This window comes from Muntiacus reevesi, chromosome 5 (genome assembly GCF_963930625.1).
Source record: "Muntiacus reevesi chromosome 5, mMunRee1.1, whole genome shotgun sequence".
Lineage (NCBI taxonomy): Eukaryota > Metazoa > Chordata > Mammalia > Artiodactyla > Cervidae > Muntiacus > Muntiacus reevesi.
Genome location: NC_089253.1, coordinates 53,761,628 through 53,781,882, shown reverse-complemented (window position 1 = coordinate 53,781,882; position 20,255 = coordinate 53,761,628). Strand labels below are relative to the sequence as shown.

The following is a 20,255-nucleotide window of genomic DNA, read 5'->3' as shown; positions in this document are numbered from 1 at the left end:
CTGAGATCCAATATTCAACCTGGTGAGAAATTCCTCCTCCTAGAACAGTGTTTCCCAAGTGTTAAATGTGCATCTGAATTGCCTGGTCATCCAGGAAGATTCTGATTCAACAGGCCTGGGGTGGGATCCAAGAGCCTACAGGGCTAATGAGCCCCTATTTCCTTGTTAACATAACAAGGAATCAAGCATGAGATAGTGGCACACTGCCATCTGTTTTTCCTATCCCAGAAGTGGTTAAATGTCATTTAATTCCACTGGCTGTAATCTCTTTTAAAGAAATCTTAATCTCTTTTAAACAGGAAGCTCACATTTTAGAAGGAACCGTCCACTAAATTCTAAGTGACCTCCAAAGTTTGTTTTTTTTTCCCCCAACAATGAGTTCCATGTTGCTAGTGTGAGTCACAGCACAGAGTCCTTTTATGATTTGAAAAAAACCAAAGGTAATTTTTCCTTAATTCAGGTGGAGGCGCCAAAAAGTACACACAACGCCCAGGTGCCTTCTATAACGTCCTTCTTATATTCGCCAGCAGGGGGTGCAGGAGAGCCACGCCTCCGCCAAGCACTCCAGTCACTGTGGCCTGGCTTTGGCTTGTCTGAGGCTCAATCATCAAGCAGTCTGAGGCAAAGTTTTGGGGGTCCGGGAGTGGGTGGAGAACACAACCCAAAATATAAAACAAAAAACCCAGAAGGCTTCTGAGAGATTCAAGTTACTCAACAATTTTATTTACCCATTCTACACACACACACACACACACAAAAAAACACATTTCAAATACATTTATATACCTGAGGATCTGAGTGCCATATTTTGACATCAATGTCACCAGATTAAATTAGAATGCTGCCAAGGATTTACATTCCTTCTTTCAACAGAGCTCTGCCTGGGAAACCCGGAGGGCAGCTCTACTGGGTGAGGTTCCCAATTCAGTCCGTTCCCGGCCGATAACCCAGTGAGCATCGTAACCCAGGCGTGCTCAGCCCATTCCCAGCCCCTCCAGAGGGCGCAGCTGGTGACCACGCCTTTGCTTTTGCCACAGGAAAACTACCACCATATCAGAATGAATTGATCTGTTACTTCTTGTTACACAAGAAAAATACATATATACACAAATAATTCATGTACAAAGATCAATGAGTCATGGATCCCCAGTGAAAGGCTTACTGAAAAAAATACTTTTGCCAAAATTTCCTTTAAATTTTTATTAATTAGATTGTGATTTAGAGCCAAGTGGATGGCAGACTAAAAACAGCAGCATTATCCAATGGAATGCTACAGCCCATCACAAGGAGGCTGAGGACACTTCAGAAAGTGAGATCCTGCCTAGAAATGGGGGGATGGATAGGATGACTTCAGCAAAGGCAGTGATATCAGGCTTTGAGCTCACACCTCCTTAGCTCAGTTTAAGAAATATCTTACAAGTGATGTTCAACATTCACTTTCTATAAAATGATTAGAGTTTGGCTGCTACTCTAAAAGAAAATGTCTACCGAAAATCATAGTGTACAGAACTTCCCCCTGAAGAAACTTCCTTTCTTTGTAGGACATGTGCAATAGAGAATTACAGTAACATGCATACAGTGTCAACCAGTACAATTAGAAAACAGTCAGACTGTCATATTACAGATCTTAGCAGAGCCAGTCAGTCAGCTAGCGACCCTACCACAGTCTGTCAGGCAGTCAGCATATAAATACTTCTAGATACAGTGTTCTGAATATGATGAGTCTAAATTAAACCCCTGGACATACTTCTGATATTTGTGTCACCTCGATCGCAAGTCAGAGCTCAACCCTGCCAATGCTGCAATCTGAATCAACTGTAAATCAAATTAAAACTAAAATACTTAATTCCAAGAAAATTAAAACACCTAATTCAAACTGAAACATTTTAAAATGTATACTGAAAACCCATGTAAAGTTATGAAATTTCTGGAAAACAAACACAACATGGCTTCTGGGCTTAGCAAAGATGATGGAACGTGCACAAGACCACACAACCCAGACAGAGCTCCCTCAGTGATTAGACACGGGCTCCCCTGTCCCTGGGCCATGCCGAGCATCAGTGAGTTTCTCTGGTATGCAGAGCTCCTACCCGCAGAGACATCGCAAGGTGGATTTATTTCCAAACAGCTACATCCTGTTTCTTCAAACTGCCAGTGGCTTTGAAGATCAAATGTGGGTTGTAATGAGGAACACCCAGAACCTCACAGGAAACACTCAACCATTTAGGTAGGGTACAAATATTTTGTTCTCCTAACCCTAACTTCTTGAGGGTTCATGTAAAGTGAAAGTGGAGTCGCTCAGTCATATCCAACTCTTTGCGACCGCATGGACTGTAGCCTACCACGCTCCTCCGTTCTTGGGATTTCCCAGGCAAGAGTACCGGAGTGGGTTGCCACTTCCTTCTCCAGGGGGTCTTCCCGACCGGGGAGGGAGGACAAAAAAACACACAAAAAACAAAAACCAGAGACATGGATACTGAGCAGACACCTAGCACAATGTATCTTTAAAAGATTTTCTTACTGCACTTTCTAATTGAATGCAAAACAATCTCCTTATCAAAACCAAAGCAAAGACAATACAAATAATAAATAAGAGCTAAATTCCATTTAAGGATTAAGATACAGGGGAAAAAAAAAAGCTCTCTAATCTGTTTTAGTTTCCTCTTCAAATCTGTCACAGAATCCCTCATTCAGTTTTAAAGCAGAAAAAAGATAATTGAATAGACAGTGATTTTTCCTTTCCCCATTTTCTAACAATAGATTAAATGTTAAAGACTTCACCTATTTCTCCCGTAACATAGCTGAAGTGAAAGTCACTCAGTCGTGTCCAACTCTTTGTGACCCCATGGACTATACAGTCCACGGAATTCTCCAGGCCAGAATACTGGAGTGGGGAGCCTTTCCCTTCTCCAGGGGATCTTCCCAACCCAGGGACTGAACCCCAGGTCTCCCGCATTGCAGGCGGCTTCTTTACCAGTGGAGCCACAAGGGAAGCCCAGTATAACTGAAAGCCTCAACAAAAGGTGCTCTGGAGTTTGTCCTTTATTAGGGTTTGTGATGGAGACACAATCATAGTAACGTGTATATATTACCGATACACGCGCACATGGGCTTCCCTGCTGGCTCAGGCAGTAAAGAATCTGCCTGCAATGTGGGCGATCTGGGTTCGACCCCTGGGATGGAAAGATCTCCTGGAGGAAGGCATGGCAGTATTCTTGCCTGAAGAATCCCCATGGACAGAGCAGCCTGGGAGGCTACAGTCCATGGGGTCGCAAAGAGTCGGACACAACTGAGCGACTAAGCCCAGCACAGCACACACTCAGATAAGACAGGGAGAGGACAAGAGAGAACAGATAGGTAACAGAGTTCCTCTTAATATGTGGAGTAAAAGCTCTATTCCATTCTAGGCCCTCCTGACTTCCTGCTGAAGCTTCTCTGGAGGGATCTTGCTCTAAAAACAAAGGATGCTGAAATCCTTGCCATTGTCACGTTCTAATTTCTGGTGTCCATTATGAGATTGAGCCCACCTTTGGCTTCTCTTCTTGGGGAAGCAAACTGGCACATGGGGGGAGTGGCGAAATATCAGCAGGTCGAGGGCCCCAGTGAACGCCCCAGTGCCCTGCGTCTAACGCAGGGGTTTGTAACAGGGTAACACGATGCTGGTTAGTTAGAGAGTTCTCTTCTCACTAAGAGTACAAACAGCCCAAAGCCAGCTGGGGATCAAAATGCTCTTTCTCACGCATTAGTTCTGAATCACTCTCACCTCACAGCAACAGACAAGGCCGAATGCCCATTTGGGCTAAAGATGCCACCAGCCAAGCAAAGCTAGACAAGGCAGCCTTGCAAAAGTGCCACATGCATCTCCCAGACCACATCATCCTGGGGGACAGTCCCACCTCCCAACCCTCTGTCTCACAAGCGGAGGACAAGAGAAAAGGCAGAAGGAACTCTTTGCTCCACTTCGACACCCATGTTCATAGACGCAGTGTGTTGCTCTTTCACCACTGTTCGTTTATTATAAATCACATGCCCCTTCTCTAAAACAACCCTCTTCAGGGCAAGGACCTTTTCTCCTGTTTGCTCCTTCCTCCACCACCAGCCACCCAGCCCAAAGCTCCACAAACACGGACACCAACCACACATTATATAATGCCTCAACAGGAAGAGCAGGTTACCTTACATCTGGAAGGCAATTTCGAGCAGAATCTAGGCAAGTGACCTTTGAAAACTGGCTGTGATGTCCGACCTACTTAGGATGTAGGAATAAAGGACTCAAGGTCACAAGCCAGCTGCCTGTGATGATAAGCCTTATCATCCCACATGCTTCACCTCAGTGCTTCTCTCCAGTGTGCTTAAAGCTCTCAGCTGCTATCACAGGTCATCTATATGATGCAGAGATCTGTTCCACATCGCCCTGCGATGTAAAGGGTAAAAGCTGAACAGGCTGCTGCCTGAAGTAACAATCAAGGGGTGACTTCATTTATCACTGTGATCAGCTCACACAGCTAACTCCAGGGAACTGTTCTTTCAGAACTATGAGAAATTCAGAATTCCTCGGCTGACGCTTTGTCCAAGGAACTATGGCCCCAGTGTTTCTCCAACCAACATCATAAAATGGAGTTCTGACTTGGAGTGTGATTCAGAATCATCAGGGAAGCTATTTAAAGACCCTAGACCTTGAGACAGAGTCAGAATTAAGCCTAGAGTGGATCTAGGCGGGAGTGCGTCTCACGGGTTCTGTAAGGGACTCTCACAAATACTCCGAGATGAGAAGCACAACAAAAGGTCTCTTGCTGTCCACTCGCTCAGGCATGTCCGACTGCGAACCCGGGGACCTCAGCACAATAGGTTTCCCTGTCCTTCACCATGTCCTGGAGTTTGTGCAAATTCATGTCCATTGAGTTGGTGATGCTATCAAAGGTTTCCTATTACCAAATAAAAACATCCCTGGCAAATGGCTAACTATTTGGTTAGTTAGGTACTAACTAACCACTAGCTAACTACTTCTAACTCTTCTAACTCTTCTAACTACTTACCTCTAAGAGACAGATTCATAACTCTGAGGTGGGGAGCCCTCTCTCTCTTAAAAATCTCATGAGAAACCTAGACTTGCCTCTCAGAAAAATGCAGATACATGTACTCACATATTTTGTGTTCAAAATTGGTGGGGGGGTATGCCATCGAGGGCCACCAAGGAGCTAAGAATCACTACTCTAAGCATTTCCAGGTTAACTCTGCAGAGAAGATAAAATGATACAAGTAAATAGTTAAGAGCTAGATCCCACTGGATTCCAAGAATCCTCTGGACATCAAGATGAAATAGAACAGTACCTTTAGTGAGGGAGATTAAATTTAACACTAGGTTTTCACAACATTTGGGGAAAAATTTGTTCATATAAAAATTTTTAACTTAAAAACCAATATTCAATATTGAATATTCCTTTTTAAGTTAAATAAATGAATAGTGTTGAATGTTACTAGGAAACAGCATGAACCCTTCTCTGCCTTTCCCTTGAGCAATTCAAACCTCAGCAATGACTCCTGAATCTAACTCTGTCCTTCTGAACAGTCCCAGACAGAGGTCACTGGCTTTGGCAGGGACGTTCCTGTGGTTGGCAAAGAAGCTGGGAGCCACTGGAGAAAAGAGATGCCTGCCCTCCAAGGGCCCTACAAGAGCTAGAGACCAGCCTACTCGCCCACACCTCACCCCGCTGCAGCCTAGAGACTTACGTCTGAAAAGAACAAACCAAGGCATTTCTCACAGACTGAGAGCCAGCCTCCCTCAGGGCACTGGAGCCTTCAGGACTGTTTCCCATGAAAGGGGACAAGAATTCTCATCCTGTGTCTCCCTGCAGGTTTCAGAGCATCTGTGGATGTTCTGTCAGGCCTGGGCTGACCCCTGCCGGACCTGACTTCAGCGGAAGGGAGAAGGGAAAAGGAAGGCTCCCCCAGGCCAGATCCACCGAGGCCCACTGCAGAGAACGCAACAGGGGCCGAACTCCCCTCGCACCCACTGCCCCTCCCGTCCTCAGCAGACACACACGAGGAACGCACCACACCGGACAGCCCAAAGGGGACGTGAGAGGGGGGAGAGAGCAGGCGGGCACAGACGGGGAGGGGGCACACCTCGGAGAGACAAAGGCGGAGGGGACAGGGGCTTCTGGGTCCCCTCCACCCCGCTCCAACTCCACCAGCACAAGGACGTGACTGAGTTTACAGACACCGTGGACGGACAGGAGCATGGCATGCTCAGCCTCAGCCCCAGCTGTGCCAGTCACCCCAGGAGAGGGGAGCCCTCCTCCTCCTCCTCCAAACCGCCCCAACCTGTCCTGAGAAACCCAGCTCGCCAGCTTGCCCCAGGGCAGGGAGACGGCTCACACCGTGGACTAGCTAAGGTTGGTCTGGAAACACGTGACCTCGCGTTCTTGGCTGAGATTCACGGTGTGGGGCCGGGAGGGGGTATGGGGGCTGGAGGTGACACGACTCCTCGGGGATTAGTGACAAGGGCAGGGGGCCAGGATGGGAGGGAGACACACGGTTACACCACCGGAATGCTGACTTGGGTCTTCGGCTGGTCGGCCCCTTCTTGCGTGTCCAGGGCACGGAGCGGGCTGAGGGGCTGGAGGGGCCGGCTCCCAACACTGTAATTTCTTGGACGCCTGATTGTATTCGAACTGGACAGAGGCGTAAAGCTGTTCCTTCTCATCCTTACAGGGGTTTGGCTCTTGGGAAAGTTGTTCTGATTGGAAACGAGGGACACCACACAAATGAAAGCCAAGCCAAAAGCTCACCCATCAAGGTTAAACAACGCTTGTAACCAAACAGCCTCCTCCACTCCTGCTCCTCCGCAGACAGGCTCTCTCGTAAGACCTGGGCCATGGCCTAATCCCCCAGCCCCGGGAAGCTAAAGGGTTGCAGGGGGGAGAAGTTCCTTGAGCATCACACTTTGAAGCAAGAGAGAGGCTCAAAGAAAGGAATGGACTTATTTAAGATCACTCAGATTACCTGGGCAGACCTAGGAACTAAGCTACACTTCCTGACCCCACCTTCCAGGAACCTACTTTCCAAAAGGAGCGCTTTCTGGGGGAGAAGAGGCGATATTTGCGTTTCACTTCTGCCAAACACTTTCCGTATTTCATTGGATTTCCAAGAGCCAACTGTCAAGGTTAAGACTCATGAAAGAGATACTAATTTTCAAAAATAGTGATTCCAACATCTCTTCCTTTGGGAAGTAAGCAGACTACATGGGACATGAGTTCTGGATCTGTTTTTCCTTCTGGACATAAAAGAAACCCCCGTCTCTCGATGTCAAAGTTTCAAGACTCAAGGTGGCAGGGAACTTGCATGTCATCCATGGAAAAATACTTACAGTTGGCTTGTCACGGTGAGTGTTCACAGCCTCCACGTTGAGTTTAATTGTTTCCACTTTGCACCCTGAGAAAACAGAGAGAACTTCAGGAAAAAAAAAGCTTCAAGAAAAAGCCCTTATGTTTCAGTTTGGTAATTAAAGAACATAGATATACCCAAATACATACAAACATCCTTTCAAAAACCGAAGGACTGAGGGAACCTCCCCAGCATACAGGAGCGATGAGGAGAACTTCTAGGCGAACTTACAGAAAATTTAAAATCCTGGCCTTCCCCAAGCCCCACCTCCTGCCCGTTCCTAGGCTCATGGTTACCGTAGGCCACGGGAGTAAGTCTGAAGATGGTGTGCAGAGGACACCTCAGGTACGGCAGCTCATCTGAAAGTGGAAAGTCCAGGTGGAGGAAATCTCAGCGTTATGAAACAAGGTCAAGTTAGCAGAAGATAGCATCTAAGGGGCTCATGAGTTTTCTTTACCCTGACCTGGAGCTGGACAACTCCTCCTCTAAACCCGAGAATTATCAACATGGCCGCCAAGAAAGCCACCCAGACTACTGGGTGTCTCAGAAACGAAATAAGTCCACTGCAGATCCTTCCTTGCAGGCAAAACAGGATAAGTGCTGTGTCCAAGGGACCCACGAAGGGAAGACTGGGGCTCAGGCGGGTACACCAGAAGCCAGTGTGCAGGCTTCTCAGCAGTGAAGGAAGATCAGGAAGGGAAGGAAGGGGCGTACCAAAGAAGATAGAGGAGCACTTCCTTATTGCTACCCCAGAAACCTGTCTACCCCGAATCCCAAGGATAAAGATTCTTCTAAGACACCACCCTCCCTGGAGCTCAAGTAACACGCCGGGAATGTCCAACCACTTTTCTACTGCTGCCAGGCGTGTGAGCTCAATGCTGCCCCTCCAGCCAAGCAGGACCAAGAGCCCCAGCAGCAGCCCCTCTCCACTGGGGGCTTTTGCACCAGCGGAAGAGTTGGCCCCAGGCTGCTGGGAGCCCCGCACTGCCGACTGAAGAATGCACTCCAGTCTGACTGCAAGGGGGGGCGTCTGGTTGCCACGTATCCCAGTGCCACCCCAAGTCCAGCCTCCCCACCCCCCCCATGGCACCTGCGCCCTTGTCCAAGAAGTAGGCCAGGAGGCAGCGCATGACAGCCTGGTGGGAGATGACGAGGACATTGCCCTGGCGCTCCAGCTCCATGATGACCGGCTCCAACCGCTGCACCAGGTCCTGGTACGACTGCGGGGGAAACAGGGCGGGCTGGTCGGAGGCCAGGCGCGAGCTGGCAGCCAAGTCAGTGGCCATGTCCACAGTTCAGAGGCCGCTTCTTTCTCCCCAGATGGCTTTCCTCCTGGAGGTTCAGCAGCTTCGTGTCACCTGCTAACCACCCCCATCCCCGGTATCTCCTGAGAATCTTCAGACCCTTCAATAGCTATATGCAGACCAAGAAAACTGTATTTCAAGAAAGGAAAATCTGAACGCCAAGTGTGTTTTGAATGTTTTTTCCCCCTACAGAGTAGGCAGAGTATAAGGCAACAGAGGCTCCTAGGGATTTCCTAGACCCTGTAAATTTATTTTGTTTCCCTTTGCCTCACACATCCCTAGACTTATGAAGCCACTTAGACCAGCAAGCTGTTGTAAACACCGCAGATGACAGGAAAATCCTTCATACGCCATATATTTACTTGGTGCCTATACCTGCTTGGGTGGGGATGGAATAATAAAAAAGAAGTGATGGGGACTTCCCTGGTGGTCCAATGGTTAAGAATTAACCTTGCAATGTAGGGGACGCATGTTTGATCGCTGGTCATTGAAGTGAAATAAGATCACACATGCCACGGGAAGCTTACACTCACGGCCACAACTAGAGAGAAGGCTGTGCAAACAACGCTTGCCGCACTGTGAGATCCCATGTACTGCGACTGAGACCAAACACCGTCAAATAAATAAAAAAGAAGTATTTTTTTAAAAAAAGTTAAAAAAGATTCTGCTGATTCTAAAATGTACTCAACAACAGAGGCTATCTTGTTATCCCTTACCTGGGGATCTTAACAAATTGAACTGCCTGCACTGAATTAAACACAGTAGGACCCAAAAATAGGAAGAAAAACTAAGTGATACCTTAAGCACCCCTGGAAGGTCCCCAAACTCACATTCAATCCTTCCCCCAAATTAAAGCTAAACCCCAAGCAAAGGATGGAACAGTCAGCCCACGGGAAGCGGATCTCACCTCCCCTCCAGGATATCGGTACAGATATTTCTCTTCATCTCGAAGCGCAAACTCGTCTGGGTACCGCTCCTGAATCTCTGCGTAAGTCATCTCCTCGCACACGCCCTGCAGGAACCACACAGCTCGGAGAGGCGATCGGACACACAGCCCCCCAGAGGAAGAGGTGACCCTGAGGAGTGTCAGTCGTCAGCGCCAGGCATGGGGCCGGCTCCCCCTCACACACTGTAACTGAACAACGCGCAGAGCGAGGGCTCAAGCTCGAGCTGCAGCTTTCTCCTGCGGCTGGGGACTGAGGGGTCAAGAAAAGTCAGCAGGAAGAAGGAGGGGAGACGGGGACGGAGGGAAACTCCAGGCCCTGCGGAATTCCTACAGGAGGCATAAAAGGATACAGAGGACCGAAAGAAAAGGAAGTGTCTACTTCTGACCTCAAGGACAGAGAAACTCAAAAACAAATTTGGAAAGGACTTTTCTAGAAGAGCTGACCAAGTTACCTAAGCAGAAATCAGACAAGATGTGAGTTGTCAGTTATTTCCTTTCCCTAGGAGGAAAATATATGAAGGAACCAACTGGAGCTTCACGCTCCCAGGTGCCAGAGGCCATGTCAAAAATTGGTTTGGGTGTTAGCACAGGTACATCAGGCAGGCAGGAAGCCACGACTGGGGACACAGCTGTTCTCACTTCCTCCTCAGACCAGCCACAGATTCAGCTTCCTCAACGTCTCTACTTGGCAATTCTAGTTTCTAGATAACACAGCCCACGTGGTGACTTCTGAGAGTTCCAGCTTGAACAGGAGCCCTTAACTGGCGTTTTAGCCATCAGAGCTTCCTACTCACAGCATCAATCTCGTTCAGAATCTTCCACTGCTCGTAGGTCACCCCCAGAGATTCAGCGGTCTGGATCGTCCTCTTCAACTGGCTTGTCCACACTTTGAGGTCTGCTATCTCCTGTTCCTCCAGGAACTTCCTTAGAGCCTGGGCAAACTGGGGCATGAAACAAAAGATGTAAAAGAAAACACAGAAGCGGACTTCCCTGGGGCTCAATGGTTAGGACTCCACGCTTCCACTGCACAGGGCACAGGTCTGATCCCTGGTTGAGGAATTAAGATCCTGCATGCCAGCCATGGTGAAGTCGAAATGAAAACACACACACACTGGACTGCTAATTCAGCCTACAAAGGACAATGTGCATGACCCCAATCAAACTCTGAAAGGTGCTTCATAGTTATAATAGACCCAGGAGGAAATGAACTTCAACCAGAGCACCCTGTACTGTGCAGGGCATACAAGCTGAGCCCAATAAATGTCCAATGGCTGAATGATCACAGCAGAAATGGTTCCAAGTTATGCACCCTCCAGTGCTGAGCTAGAATCCATGAACAAGAACACGTCTCCTCACTGAAATCGCAACTTAAGCCTAATAGGATTCAGTAAGAAGTTAAGGGGATCAAAGAGATGACCTCCAGCACGTCCCGCTCACCCTGAGCCTGGGACACCCAGCCCGCAGGCTGCCTACTCACCTGTTTCCCTCGCGCCGAGAGGCCTGAGTCGCCCCCAATCTTCCCCACGAGGTTGAACTCGCTCTCGCCGTGCCGGCAGAGGTAGATGGTGCGAGGGTGGACGTGGATATTCATGAGGTAGTAGACGATCTTGCTCTGGATGTAGTCCTGGACTTTGTTCACAAGAAATCGCTGGCCCACGTTTATCACCTTGATGAAAGAAAGATCCCTGGGACAAAGCAGGGGAAAAAAAATCCCCTGGGTATGAAAATCTGAGGATAACAGGAGGGCAACTGCAGAGTGACGTGAGGCCCCAGAGGCTCTTCTGTCTCTCCCGTGATACCCCCACCCACGTGGAAGGAGCCAAGTGGAAAGAGATGGGTCGCTCACTCCTCAGAACCAAGGTGCAGCAAAATGTCCTGAGCTTCTCATTGGGCAGAGCCAGGCACTGTGGCTACGTGTGCTGAGCAGAACTCAGGCCTCCCCTCTGGGGCTAGACTAGATGACCTGGTGATTTTGGCAACCCTGAAGTTTGCTGAGAAGCACAGCGTCCAACTCAGGTGGTCAAGACAGAGTCACAGTACAGCATCCCCCTGAGGGGAGGGGCAGGGAGGAGGGAGCAAAACCACACAGGCGCACTCCCTCCGCCCACCTGTCAGTCAAGCTTCTCTCAAAGGCACTCACATAGCCCTCTTTGGGGCCACATCATGGAGTTTTCCTCACGACAGAAACAACAAGTGTGGGGCTTCCCTTGTGGCTCAGCGCTAAAGAACCCACCTGCCAGGCCAGGAGACACAGGTTTGATCCCTGGTCTGGGAAGACCTCTCAAGCCTCAGAGCAGCTAAATCCGTGTGCCCCAACCACTGAGTCCGTGGTTTAAAGCCCACAGCTGCTGAGCCCTCACACAACCACTGAAGCCTGCGCCCCCCAGAGCCCGCGTTCAGCAACAAGAGAAGCCGCCACAGTGAGAAGCCCACACACCGAAACTAGAGTAGCCGCCGCTCACCACAGCCCGAAAAAAGCATGCACTGCAATGAAGACCCAGCACAGCTGAAAATAAATAAAACTACCTAAAAAATAGTAGCTGCTTATTCCAAAAAAAATTTTTTTTAAAGAAAGATGCAAATAAAAATCACCCATAACCCTACCACCAGAGGTAACATCTATAAACACACACACATATTCTCCTTGAATATTGTTCAATGTAGGACTTTGGGCTAACTAAAGAATATACTATTATGCCATATCTAGAGCAGTAGTTTTCAATTTCTGTATTAAGTAACATCTCCAAACAGTAACATTGTGGGCAACACACTGGAAGGAACTGAAAGACTAAAAACATGAGGCAGACCGCTGAAGCAATTTAACAATGGGCTATGCACACTCACCATTTGCTGGGCTGCAGAGCTGTATTCTCATCTGAATAGAGCTGCTCTGACTACACGCTTTTATGAAGACCACCTTCTCATGGGTCTCCCTGTGCACATATCATTCTTCAACATGGACTTGGCATTTTGCTACAAGTCTTATCGCTCTCACACATCAACTTAACCTGCATTCCAGGCCACACTGCCGATAGGTACTGCCATGCTGAGTAATATATAAAAGCCATATATATATATGTATAGCCTCCCTGGTGGCTCAGCTGGTGAAGAATCTGCCTGCAATGCAGGAGACCCCGCTTTGACTCCGGGTCGGGAGGATCCCCTGGAGAAGGGAAAGGCTGCCCACTCCAGTGTTCTTGGGCTTCCCTGGTGGTTGCGATGGTAAAGAAACCACCCGCAATGCAGGAGACCTGTGTTCCATCCCTGGGTCGGGGAGATCCCCTGCAGGAGGGCATGGCAACCCACTCCAGTATTCTTGCCTGGAGAACTTCTATGGAGAGGAGTCTGGCGGGCTTCAGCCCATGGGGTCACAAAGGGTCGGAAACAATTGAGCAACTAGACAACAACAACATGCATATGTGGGGGGGGGGCGGGGGAGTGCTTAGTTGCTCAGTCGTGTCTGAGTCTTTGTGATTGTCACAGCTTGGAACAGCTATGGGTATCTAGCGGCAGAGGGTGGGGATACTGCAAAAGCTCCTACAGTGCCCAAGACAGCTCCCCGCGGCAGAAATTATCCAGTTCAAAATGTCCATCATGCTGAGATTGAGAAATCACAGTCTAGAGCACACAACTGAAGAACTTATGATAAAAAAAAACACTGCAGTGTTCAAGTATAAGACTCAATCCGTTCAGAGGCCACAGAGCCTTATCTTTTCTCCCTGGAATGATGTAAACACAGGTCCGGATGGTCAGAGAGAAGTCTACAGACAGGGTGAGAAAGGCTCCTCTCTGCCGCAGCCCTCAGACCTTGGCCTCAAACCTTACTTGTCATGGCTGTCTGGGTCGAGGGGCTGATAGGTGACTTTGTAGCACTCGATCCTCTTCAGGAAGTCATCCATCACATTCTCCCTGTTCCTTTCAGGGTAGTCAGGACTCGACACCTTCACCTCCTGGAATCACAGAAGAGCAGGGCCCGCTCACAGGTCTGCCCTCAACAGCACTCCTGCAAACAGCCCCTGCTAAATAAAGCAAAGGAGGCCGGAGGAGAGGCCTTTCACGGGTGCTGGCGATCCCATTCACTGAGCAGCGCCCGCCCCCCCGTCCTGGGAGCCTGGCAGCCAAGAAGGGACAGACAACCGGGAGTCAGGCGCCTGCCCTTGGCTGCAGGACAGAGGCAGCCACACAGCCGAAGCAGCTCTCGGGCTCCGGTCCCTTCATGTACCTTCCTGGGAAAACAGAATGGGTTCAATTTCTTCCACGGGCACTTAGAATAAGCTGCATGATCTGACGCCTGGCTGACTCGGGCCAGACACCTCTTGGGCAAGTCCCCACACTGCTGGGAGACCTCCACCACGACACGATGCATGGGCGTCCACCAGCACGGCACGGCACAGCCATCGAATGGGCACAGGCGTGAGCTGTGACCACACCGCGCGGGCCCCAGACCGCTGACCTGGACGTTGGACAACTGCTGGGCAGACGACCTTCCTGGAAGGTGCCCCAGACAGATCATGAAGAGTCTGATCCATTCCAAGAACATACCTAGGCTTCAGCACTTAGCTAACACCCAGCATACACAGCCAGGACTCCTACAGTTTAAGACGAGCCTCTATATTCAACAGCTAATTCTTACTTTATTCCTCAAAGCCTGCTTCTTCTCCCAAGGAAAGAGGCTAGAAGTATAAAATGCGGTCCGGGCAGATCTAAGAGCTCACCCTGTGCTGCTAAACATGTCTCTCTTGCTTTCATTACCAAGCTGACCCTCTACCCACCCCTACCACCACACACACACGCAAGGCATAGACAGGTGTGTGCAGGGGGCTCACCTACCAGGATGTTGGCAGCAATGACGTCAGGATCATCGCAGACGGACTCCACAAAGAACACCTGCCCAGGGGAGAAGGCAGTGATCAATGAGTCAGAAATGGCCAGGCTGTCCATTAACAGCACACGTTCACACTTGCCCCACCCCAGCCACCACATCCCCCAGAGATTTTCCTTCATGAAAGTGGCCTTCGATCGCTCTTCATTTAAAAATATCTCTTACCACATCCCCAGGGCCTCATACATACATGCTAAGGATCTGAGAAATGACCTGAAAGAAAACACTCAAGTTTGGGGGTAAGGCAGCAAGACGAGAGAGAGAAGGGCATCCGGTCCTGACCTTACCCACCAGAGTCAAGCTGGTCCACACTGCCACCTAACTCCCCACCTCCACCGACCCTCCTCCTCCTCCAGCTTGGAGGCAGACCCTACCTTGAAGGAATTCTCCTCGGCAAAGTTCAAAATCAAGTCCCTCCTCTCCCGAGTGGTATTGGTGGCATCAAACACCTAGGAAGAGAGCCCATGGGGCAGAGGAATGGGGACCGGGAAATACAGTCCCCCCGAGCTGGGCCCAGGGTGGAGCGGCGCAGCAAGGCTGCTTCGGGGAGAGATGGGGAAGAGGCAGGTAAGGCTTACTGCAATCTGCCCGCTCTCCTCTGTGAGGTACGCCTTCACATCTTCCAGCGCCACCAGGGCACACTGTCTGCCAAGACAGTGGAGGAAATCAGCCAGAGGACGGAGCCAAGGCCAAGCTCAGGCACAGTCAGAGATGGGAACCACTGGGGAGCCGCAGGGGTCGCGTCCCTTCTGTTCAGCTTCCCCATGGATCAAAAATTTTCTCCAATCTGACCTTTCAACTTCCCCGTTACTCTTCTACCTTCCTGGATCTTCCATGTTCCCCTGCCCATATACATGTCTCACCCTCTGGAGGCTTAGCCTACAACAACACTCACAACTTTCTGAGTCCTGTTCTTCTACCCACCCAAGTCCACAGTGATCCGCCCAGTGGATACCTTCCACCTAAAATTCCCACCAGGTGTTTACTAAGAAGGAAACCAAGCCCCGTGACATCCAGTCTCACAATGGCCAAGGAAGGGATGGCCTGGTGGTCAGGCCTAGAAGACTCACTTGCGAATCTTCATGGCCTCCTCGTTGTCATGCCGGAAGAAGTCATAGGACTTATAGGACTTGACTGCTTGCCGCCGATACACCCCAAGATTAAACACTGCAGAAGACACCCACAACCTTTAGCAGTGAAACAATACAATGCCCCAAAGCAGACTTCTTGATCTAATGTCAGAGTGGCCAAGGGGACTGAAAACAGCACCATGGTATGCTGGCAACAACACAAGACTAAGAATCAGGTTAAGTTCAAGCTCTGACTTAACAGACTCTGGACAAGTCTTAAATTATCTGACTTTCAATTTTCTCAGCCACTTTGGCTGTTCCACAGGGATACTGCTAAATAACGCAGACGTAAGGGCTCTGGAAATGTAAAGCCCTATACTCATTTAATTCTTAATACTCCTATCAAAGGTATTCCTCCCAAATTAGGCCAAAACAGACAAGGCCAGGTGGAACAAGTATATAGCTAGAGAATAAAGCTGGTAAACCAGGAAAAACCACAGCTGCTGCCAGGAGCACCCTGTACCCTTGATGCCAGGGACACAAAGTCTCCCAGAGGCCTGGGAGGCCCAGAGCTGATCACTTCCTTTCCCAGAGAACGCACAGCCGCACCTACCTTTGGTGGGCACACCAATCCAGTTGAGGTAGCGTGTAAGCTTCTTGGACACGTAAGTTTTGCCACGGGCTGGTAAGCCAATCATAACGATGAGGGTTGGAGAGTTTGTCATGTAAGATGCCCATGCTAAAGGGAAATGGAACGGAACAGAAGTAAATATAAGAGAGGCCAAGTAAAGAGTGTGCAGGGGGCTAAGCCTTCATGATCAGAACCTGGTTTGATTCTCATTCACCTCAGTGAGGCCAGGGTCCAAGAGGACTGGAAAGGCAAACCGAGGTGAACCTCCTAAAAGACAAAGTACCCAAGCTAAGATGTGCCTTTCCCACATGTCCAAGGTCTTCACAGAGGTACACAAGGTGAAAGAGAAAGAAAAAGTGGCCAGGACTAGAAAGACAGTAGCCACAGCACGTTCCTCAGCACTGAGAATATTCAGTAACTCGGAAGTGACGGCGCCATGAAGGAAGGCCTTGGGCCTGGAGATTCTACCAGTGCAGCGCTGAGCTGGCTCCAGGAACTCATCCAACAAACTGTCTGTCCTGAGGGTCCCATCTACCCCTTCAGAGCCACAGGCAAGACTTAACCTTGAGCAATGAAAGAAGATCCTGCCCTCAACCTGTTTGGGCCTTTGTGCTCAGGCCACGAGTTTAAGTCAGAACTTCTAAATATTTAGATGGCGTCAAAGCCTACCTGGGTGGCTCAGATGGTAAAGAATCTGCCTGCGGACACAGGAGTCCCAGATTCAATCCCTGGGTCAGGAAGATCCTTTGGAGAAGACAATGGCAACCCACTCCAGTGTTTCTGCCTGCAGAATCCCATGGACAGAGAAGCCTGGCAGGCTATGGTCCACAGGGTCACAAAGAAACATGACTGAAGCGACTCGGCACGCACAGCACAAAGCCTGTGTAACCCAGGATCTGACCAGACCTCAGGAAACATTGTGGTAAAGCTGGCCAACAAGGGCATTACGGCCAGGCTGCCTGAAAGGCCCAGACAAAAGCAAGACAATTTTGAAGCAGAAGAGCCACTGGTCTGCCCTTCCTTAGAAAACGGATTTCAAGAATGCTCATTTACACAGACAGCTCCCACTGGGCAGGCAGGGGCAAACCAGATGCTCAGAGGCCAGGTGACTCGCCTGAGGATAGACACTGAGTCACAGAATCAGCTTTTCCCCATAAAAAGAGCCTATGATGAGGATCGGCTTACTCACGGCCCCTCCCTGCCCACCCTGCCAAGGAGTGGTGGGAGAGGGCCCTGCCCGCTGCCAGTCACAGCCCTGGGGCCAAGACCCAAACACAGGTCATCAGGAGGGACTCAGGCTCTGCGTCGCCCACGAGGGGGGCCCTGTGCACAGACCCCACGGGAGATAGTCACGTGCACCTTCATCTTCCAGAGGCATCCAGCAGGTAGCTGCTGCTTCACTTCCCTGGGACAAGGCGACCCTGGAAGGCTAATAAACAATTCAGCAAACTGGTGGTACCTGGATGGGAATGTCATCTTTCATTATTAGAGAAGGGAAGGTAAAAAGGTCTCAGTGGAGAAGTGGGCAGAGGGGCGCGGGTAGAGAACGGACCTTGGAAGGAAGAGAGTTTCCTAGGAGTGTTTGGCAAGAAGTACCCGGTAGCCAAACAGGGCGCTGGCAGTGAGCGAGAGTTGGATGCCCAGACTTGGGGTCAGAGGGGTTGACTTTTAGCCCTTCACCCACTGGGGACATGGAAAACTCCCAGGCCTGAGCAGGAGCCCCTCCAAGGTAGGGGATGAGCAACAGAAGCAATTTTCATCTCTGTCCCAATGGGGAGCACAAGGGCAAGCAAATGCCTGTGCTGCAGCCTCGGCTGATGTTAATCCCTGACCTTTTGACCGCCAACAGGCAGATTGGTTGCCTCAGGTTTCAGAAGTGAAATCCTCCCGAGTCTTCACTTTCTCCAGCTCAGCGCAGCTCCCTTTCCAATCCCCGTGGCTTGGCTCATTACCCGCACCTCCAGTGCTGCCCGGCCCGCACCTTCCAGCCCATTACGCACTTCCCCCAAACGTCCTCTTACCCTCCCTGAAGCTGAAAATGAACTGATGATCCCTGGGAGATGCTCTGAAGCCAGCCAGGGAGCCAGCTGCTCCATGTTTACCAAACAGGACAGAGAGTGCTAAGAACAAAAGGAAGCACGGGGCATTAAGGACTCCACTTGGCGGCCCCCAGCGCAGGTCCCTATCGGCCCGCGACACGCCCAAACATACCTGCTGCAACAGGGCTGCTCATTTACCCGAGGACAAAACTAAACCATACTGTCTATCTCAAATTGCCCCATCGGCAGTACTGGGAACACTCTGTCTTGCCTGTTAAAAAACAAAACTATCACCACCTTAACCTAAATAGTAGACACTTCATGCTGATTAATTTCAGACACAATATATTATAACACGTGCTGTGCTTAGTCACTGAGTCATGTCCAACTCTTTTCAACCCCACAGACTGTAGCTCACCAGGCCCCTCTGTCCATGGGGACTCTCCAGGCAAGAATACTGCAGTAGGTTACCATACCCTCCTCAAGGGGATCTTCCCAACCCAGGGATCAAACCCAGGTCTCCAGCATTGCAGGTGGATTTTTTACCATCTGAGCCACCAGGGAAGCCCATGAATACTGGACTGGGTAGCCTATCACCTCTCCAGGGGAACTTCCTGACCCAGGAATCAAATTGGGGTCGCCTGCATTACAGGTGGATTCTTTACCAGCTCAGCTACCAGGGAAGCCCATATTATAACATATCCCTTGACAAAGTTTGGAAAACTGTTTCAAAGCTGAAATTCTCTTCTGCCTTCTGTACGCAAGGTCGAACTCACTTTCTCAATCTTAGACTTCTTTTCCTTCACAAACACACTTAGAGGAAATGAGGGTGTGAAAACTTCCCTCCTGTAGACAGAAAACCTGCGGCCCAGAAAAGGGAAGAGCTTGGCCCACAGTCCTGCAGTAGAAAGTCAAGGTCAGGGCCCTGACCAGACTCCCAGTTTCATGACCGTCCAATTAGTCCCAGTCACTAGCTCTTGGCAGCACCCGACAGAGGGAACCAAGCGGCCAGCACAACCCTGATCTCTAACCTAAACTGAAAGGTAGTCTAGAAGGCCCACAGTCCCTGGCTCTCTCAGGACCAACGTCACCTTCCACTTTTTGTTCTCAACAAAATATTTTGAATATATATTGCCCTATGTGATTCATTAGTAATACCTTCTCTGTGTTCATCAAAAGTCATAAAACTGCCAATTATGTCCTGCCGTTTTACTGATAAGCCTAATATATCCAAGTTCTGCAGCCAAACACTAAGAAAGTTAATGTTTTAGTTAACCAGTGCAGCTATAGTTTAATGCCCAATTTCTATCAAGTACTTTGGAATATTAAAAACTACTAACAACACAGAGCTTTTGAGGAATGCTGATGAGTGTCTCAAAGTGTCTGCCTTTCCTCTGAGTATTTATACAGGAAAGCTGCTGGCACAAACATGCAAGGATGCTTCTTACACTGTTGTTGGTGATGGTGGAAAACTGGAAACAATGGAAATGTCCATCAGGGAGAGGCAATATTCACACAAGGCTGATTGAAGAATGAAGCAAATTTGAACTTGTGTTGACAAGTTGTGAGAGTATGTGTTTATTTCCCTTTTCTCGGTTACTGGACACAAAAAATGTCCAGAATATAGTTTTAAAAAGGAGCAGCGGAGAGATGGCGGCAGAACAAAAAATGTACACTGTGAATCTATTTTCACTAACAGGATACACCAGAATAAGATTTTAGAAAGAATAAAACTTAACAGGGACAGGAGAAATGGTGAGAAACTTCTTGCTTTTCACTTTCTTTCTGTGTTGTAATTAAGGGAAGATTCCATATGAGAAGCTGTCTGTTCCAGACCTGCTCAAAATATCAAAAAATAAAAGAAACAAAGAAAGAAAACCAGGTGGATCTCCCCGGCTACCCCTAATTCCTGCTTTCACTGAGCCCTGAAACCAGCTGTCTCAGCACCTTAAGGGCACCTCAGCCAGCACCACCCCCCTTCTCCCCCATCCCGGGAG

The 20,255-nt window shown here is 49.4% G+C and overlaps 1 protein-coding gene across 9 annotated transcripts in view; it reads right to left on the bottom strand.

Moving 5' to 3' along the window:
- PFKFB2 (6-phosphofructo-2-kinase/fructose-2,6-biphosphatase 2) overlaps positions 1-20,255 on the bottom strand; it is a 30,923-nt gene that overhangs the window by 6,446 nt on the left and 4,222 nt on the right. For 2 of the 9 annotated variants that reach the window (XM_065938293.1, XM_065938292.1), the window contains exons 3-15: positions 16,202-16,327; positions 15,589-15,685; positions 15,097-15,163; positions 14,893-14,967; positions 14,467-14,523; positions 13,462-13,586; positions 11,114-11,321; positions 10,431-10,577; positions 9,598-9,702; positions 8,477-8,606; positions 7,683-7,745; positions 7,370-7,434; positions 6,548-6,739 (exon numbers count right to left, since the gene is read on the bottom strand). In XM_065938293.1, coding sequence (XP_065794365.1) covers positions 6,548-6,739; positions 7,370-7,434; positions 7,683-7,745; positions 8,477-8,606; positions 9,598-9,702; positions 10,431-10,577; positions 11,114-11,321; positions 13,462-13,586; positions 14,467-14,523; positions 14,893-14,967; positions 15,097-15,163; positions 15,589-15,685; positions 16,202-16,327 — 1,457 coding nt within the window. Of the gene's footprint in view, positions 1-701; positions 6,740-7,369; positions 7,435-7,682; positions 7,746-8,476; positions 8,607-9,597; positions 9,703-10,430; positions 10,578-11,113; positions 11,322-13,461; positions 13,587-14,466; positions 14,524-14,892; positions 14,968-15,096; positions 15,164-15,588; positions 15,686-16,201; positions 16,328-20,255 lie in introns of those variants that run through there. The other 7 variants (XM_065938295.1, XM_065938294.1, XM_065938296.1 and 4 more) reach the window with 6 other exon arrangements.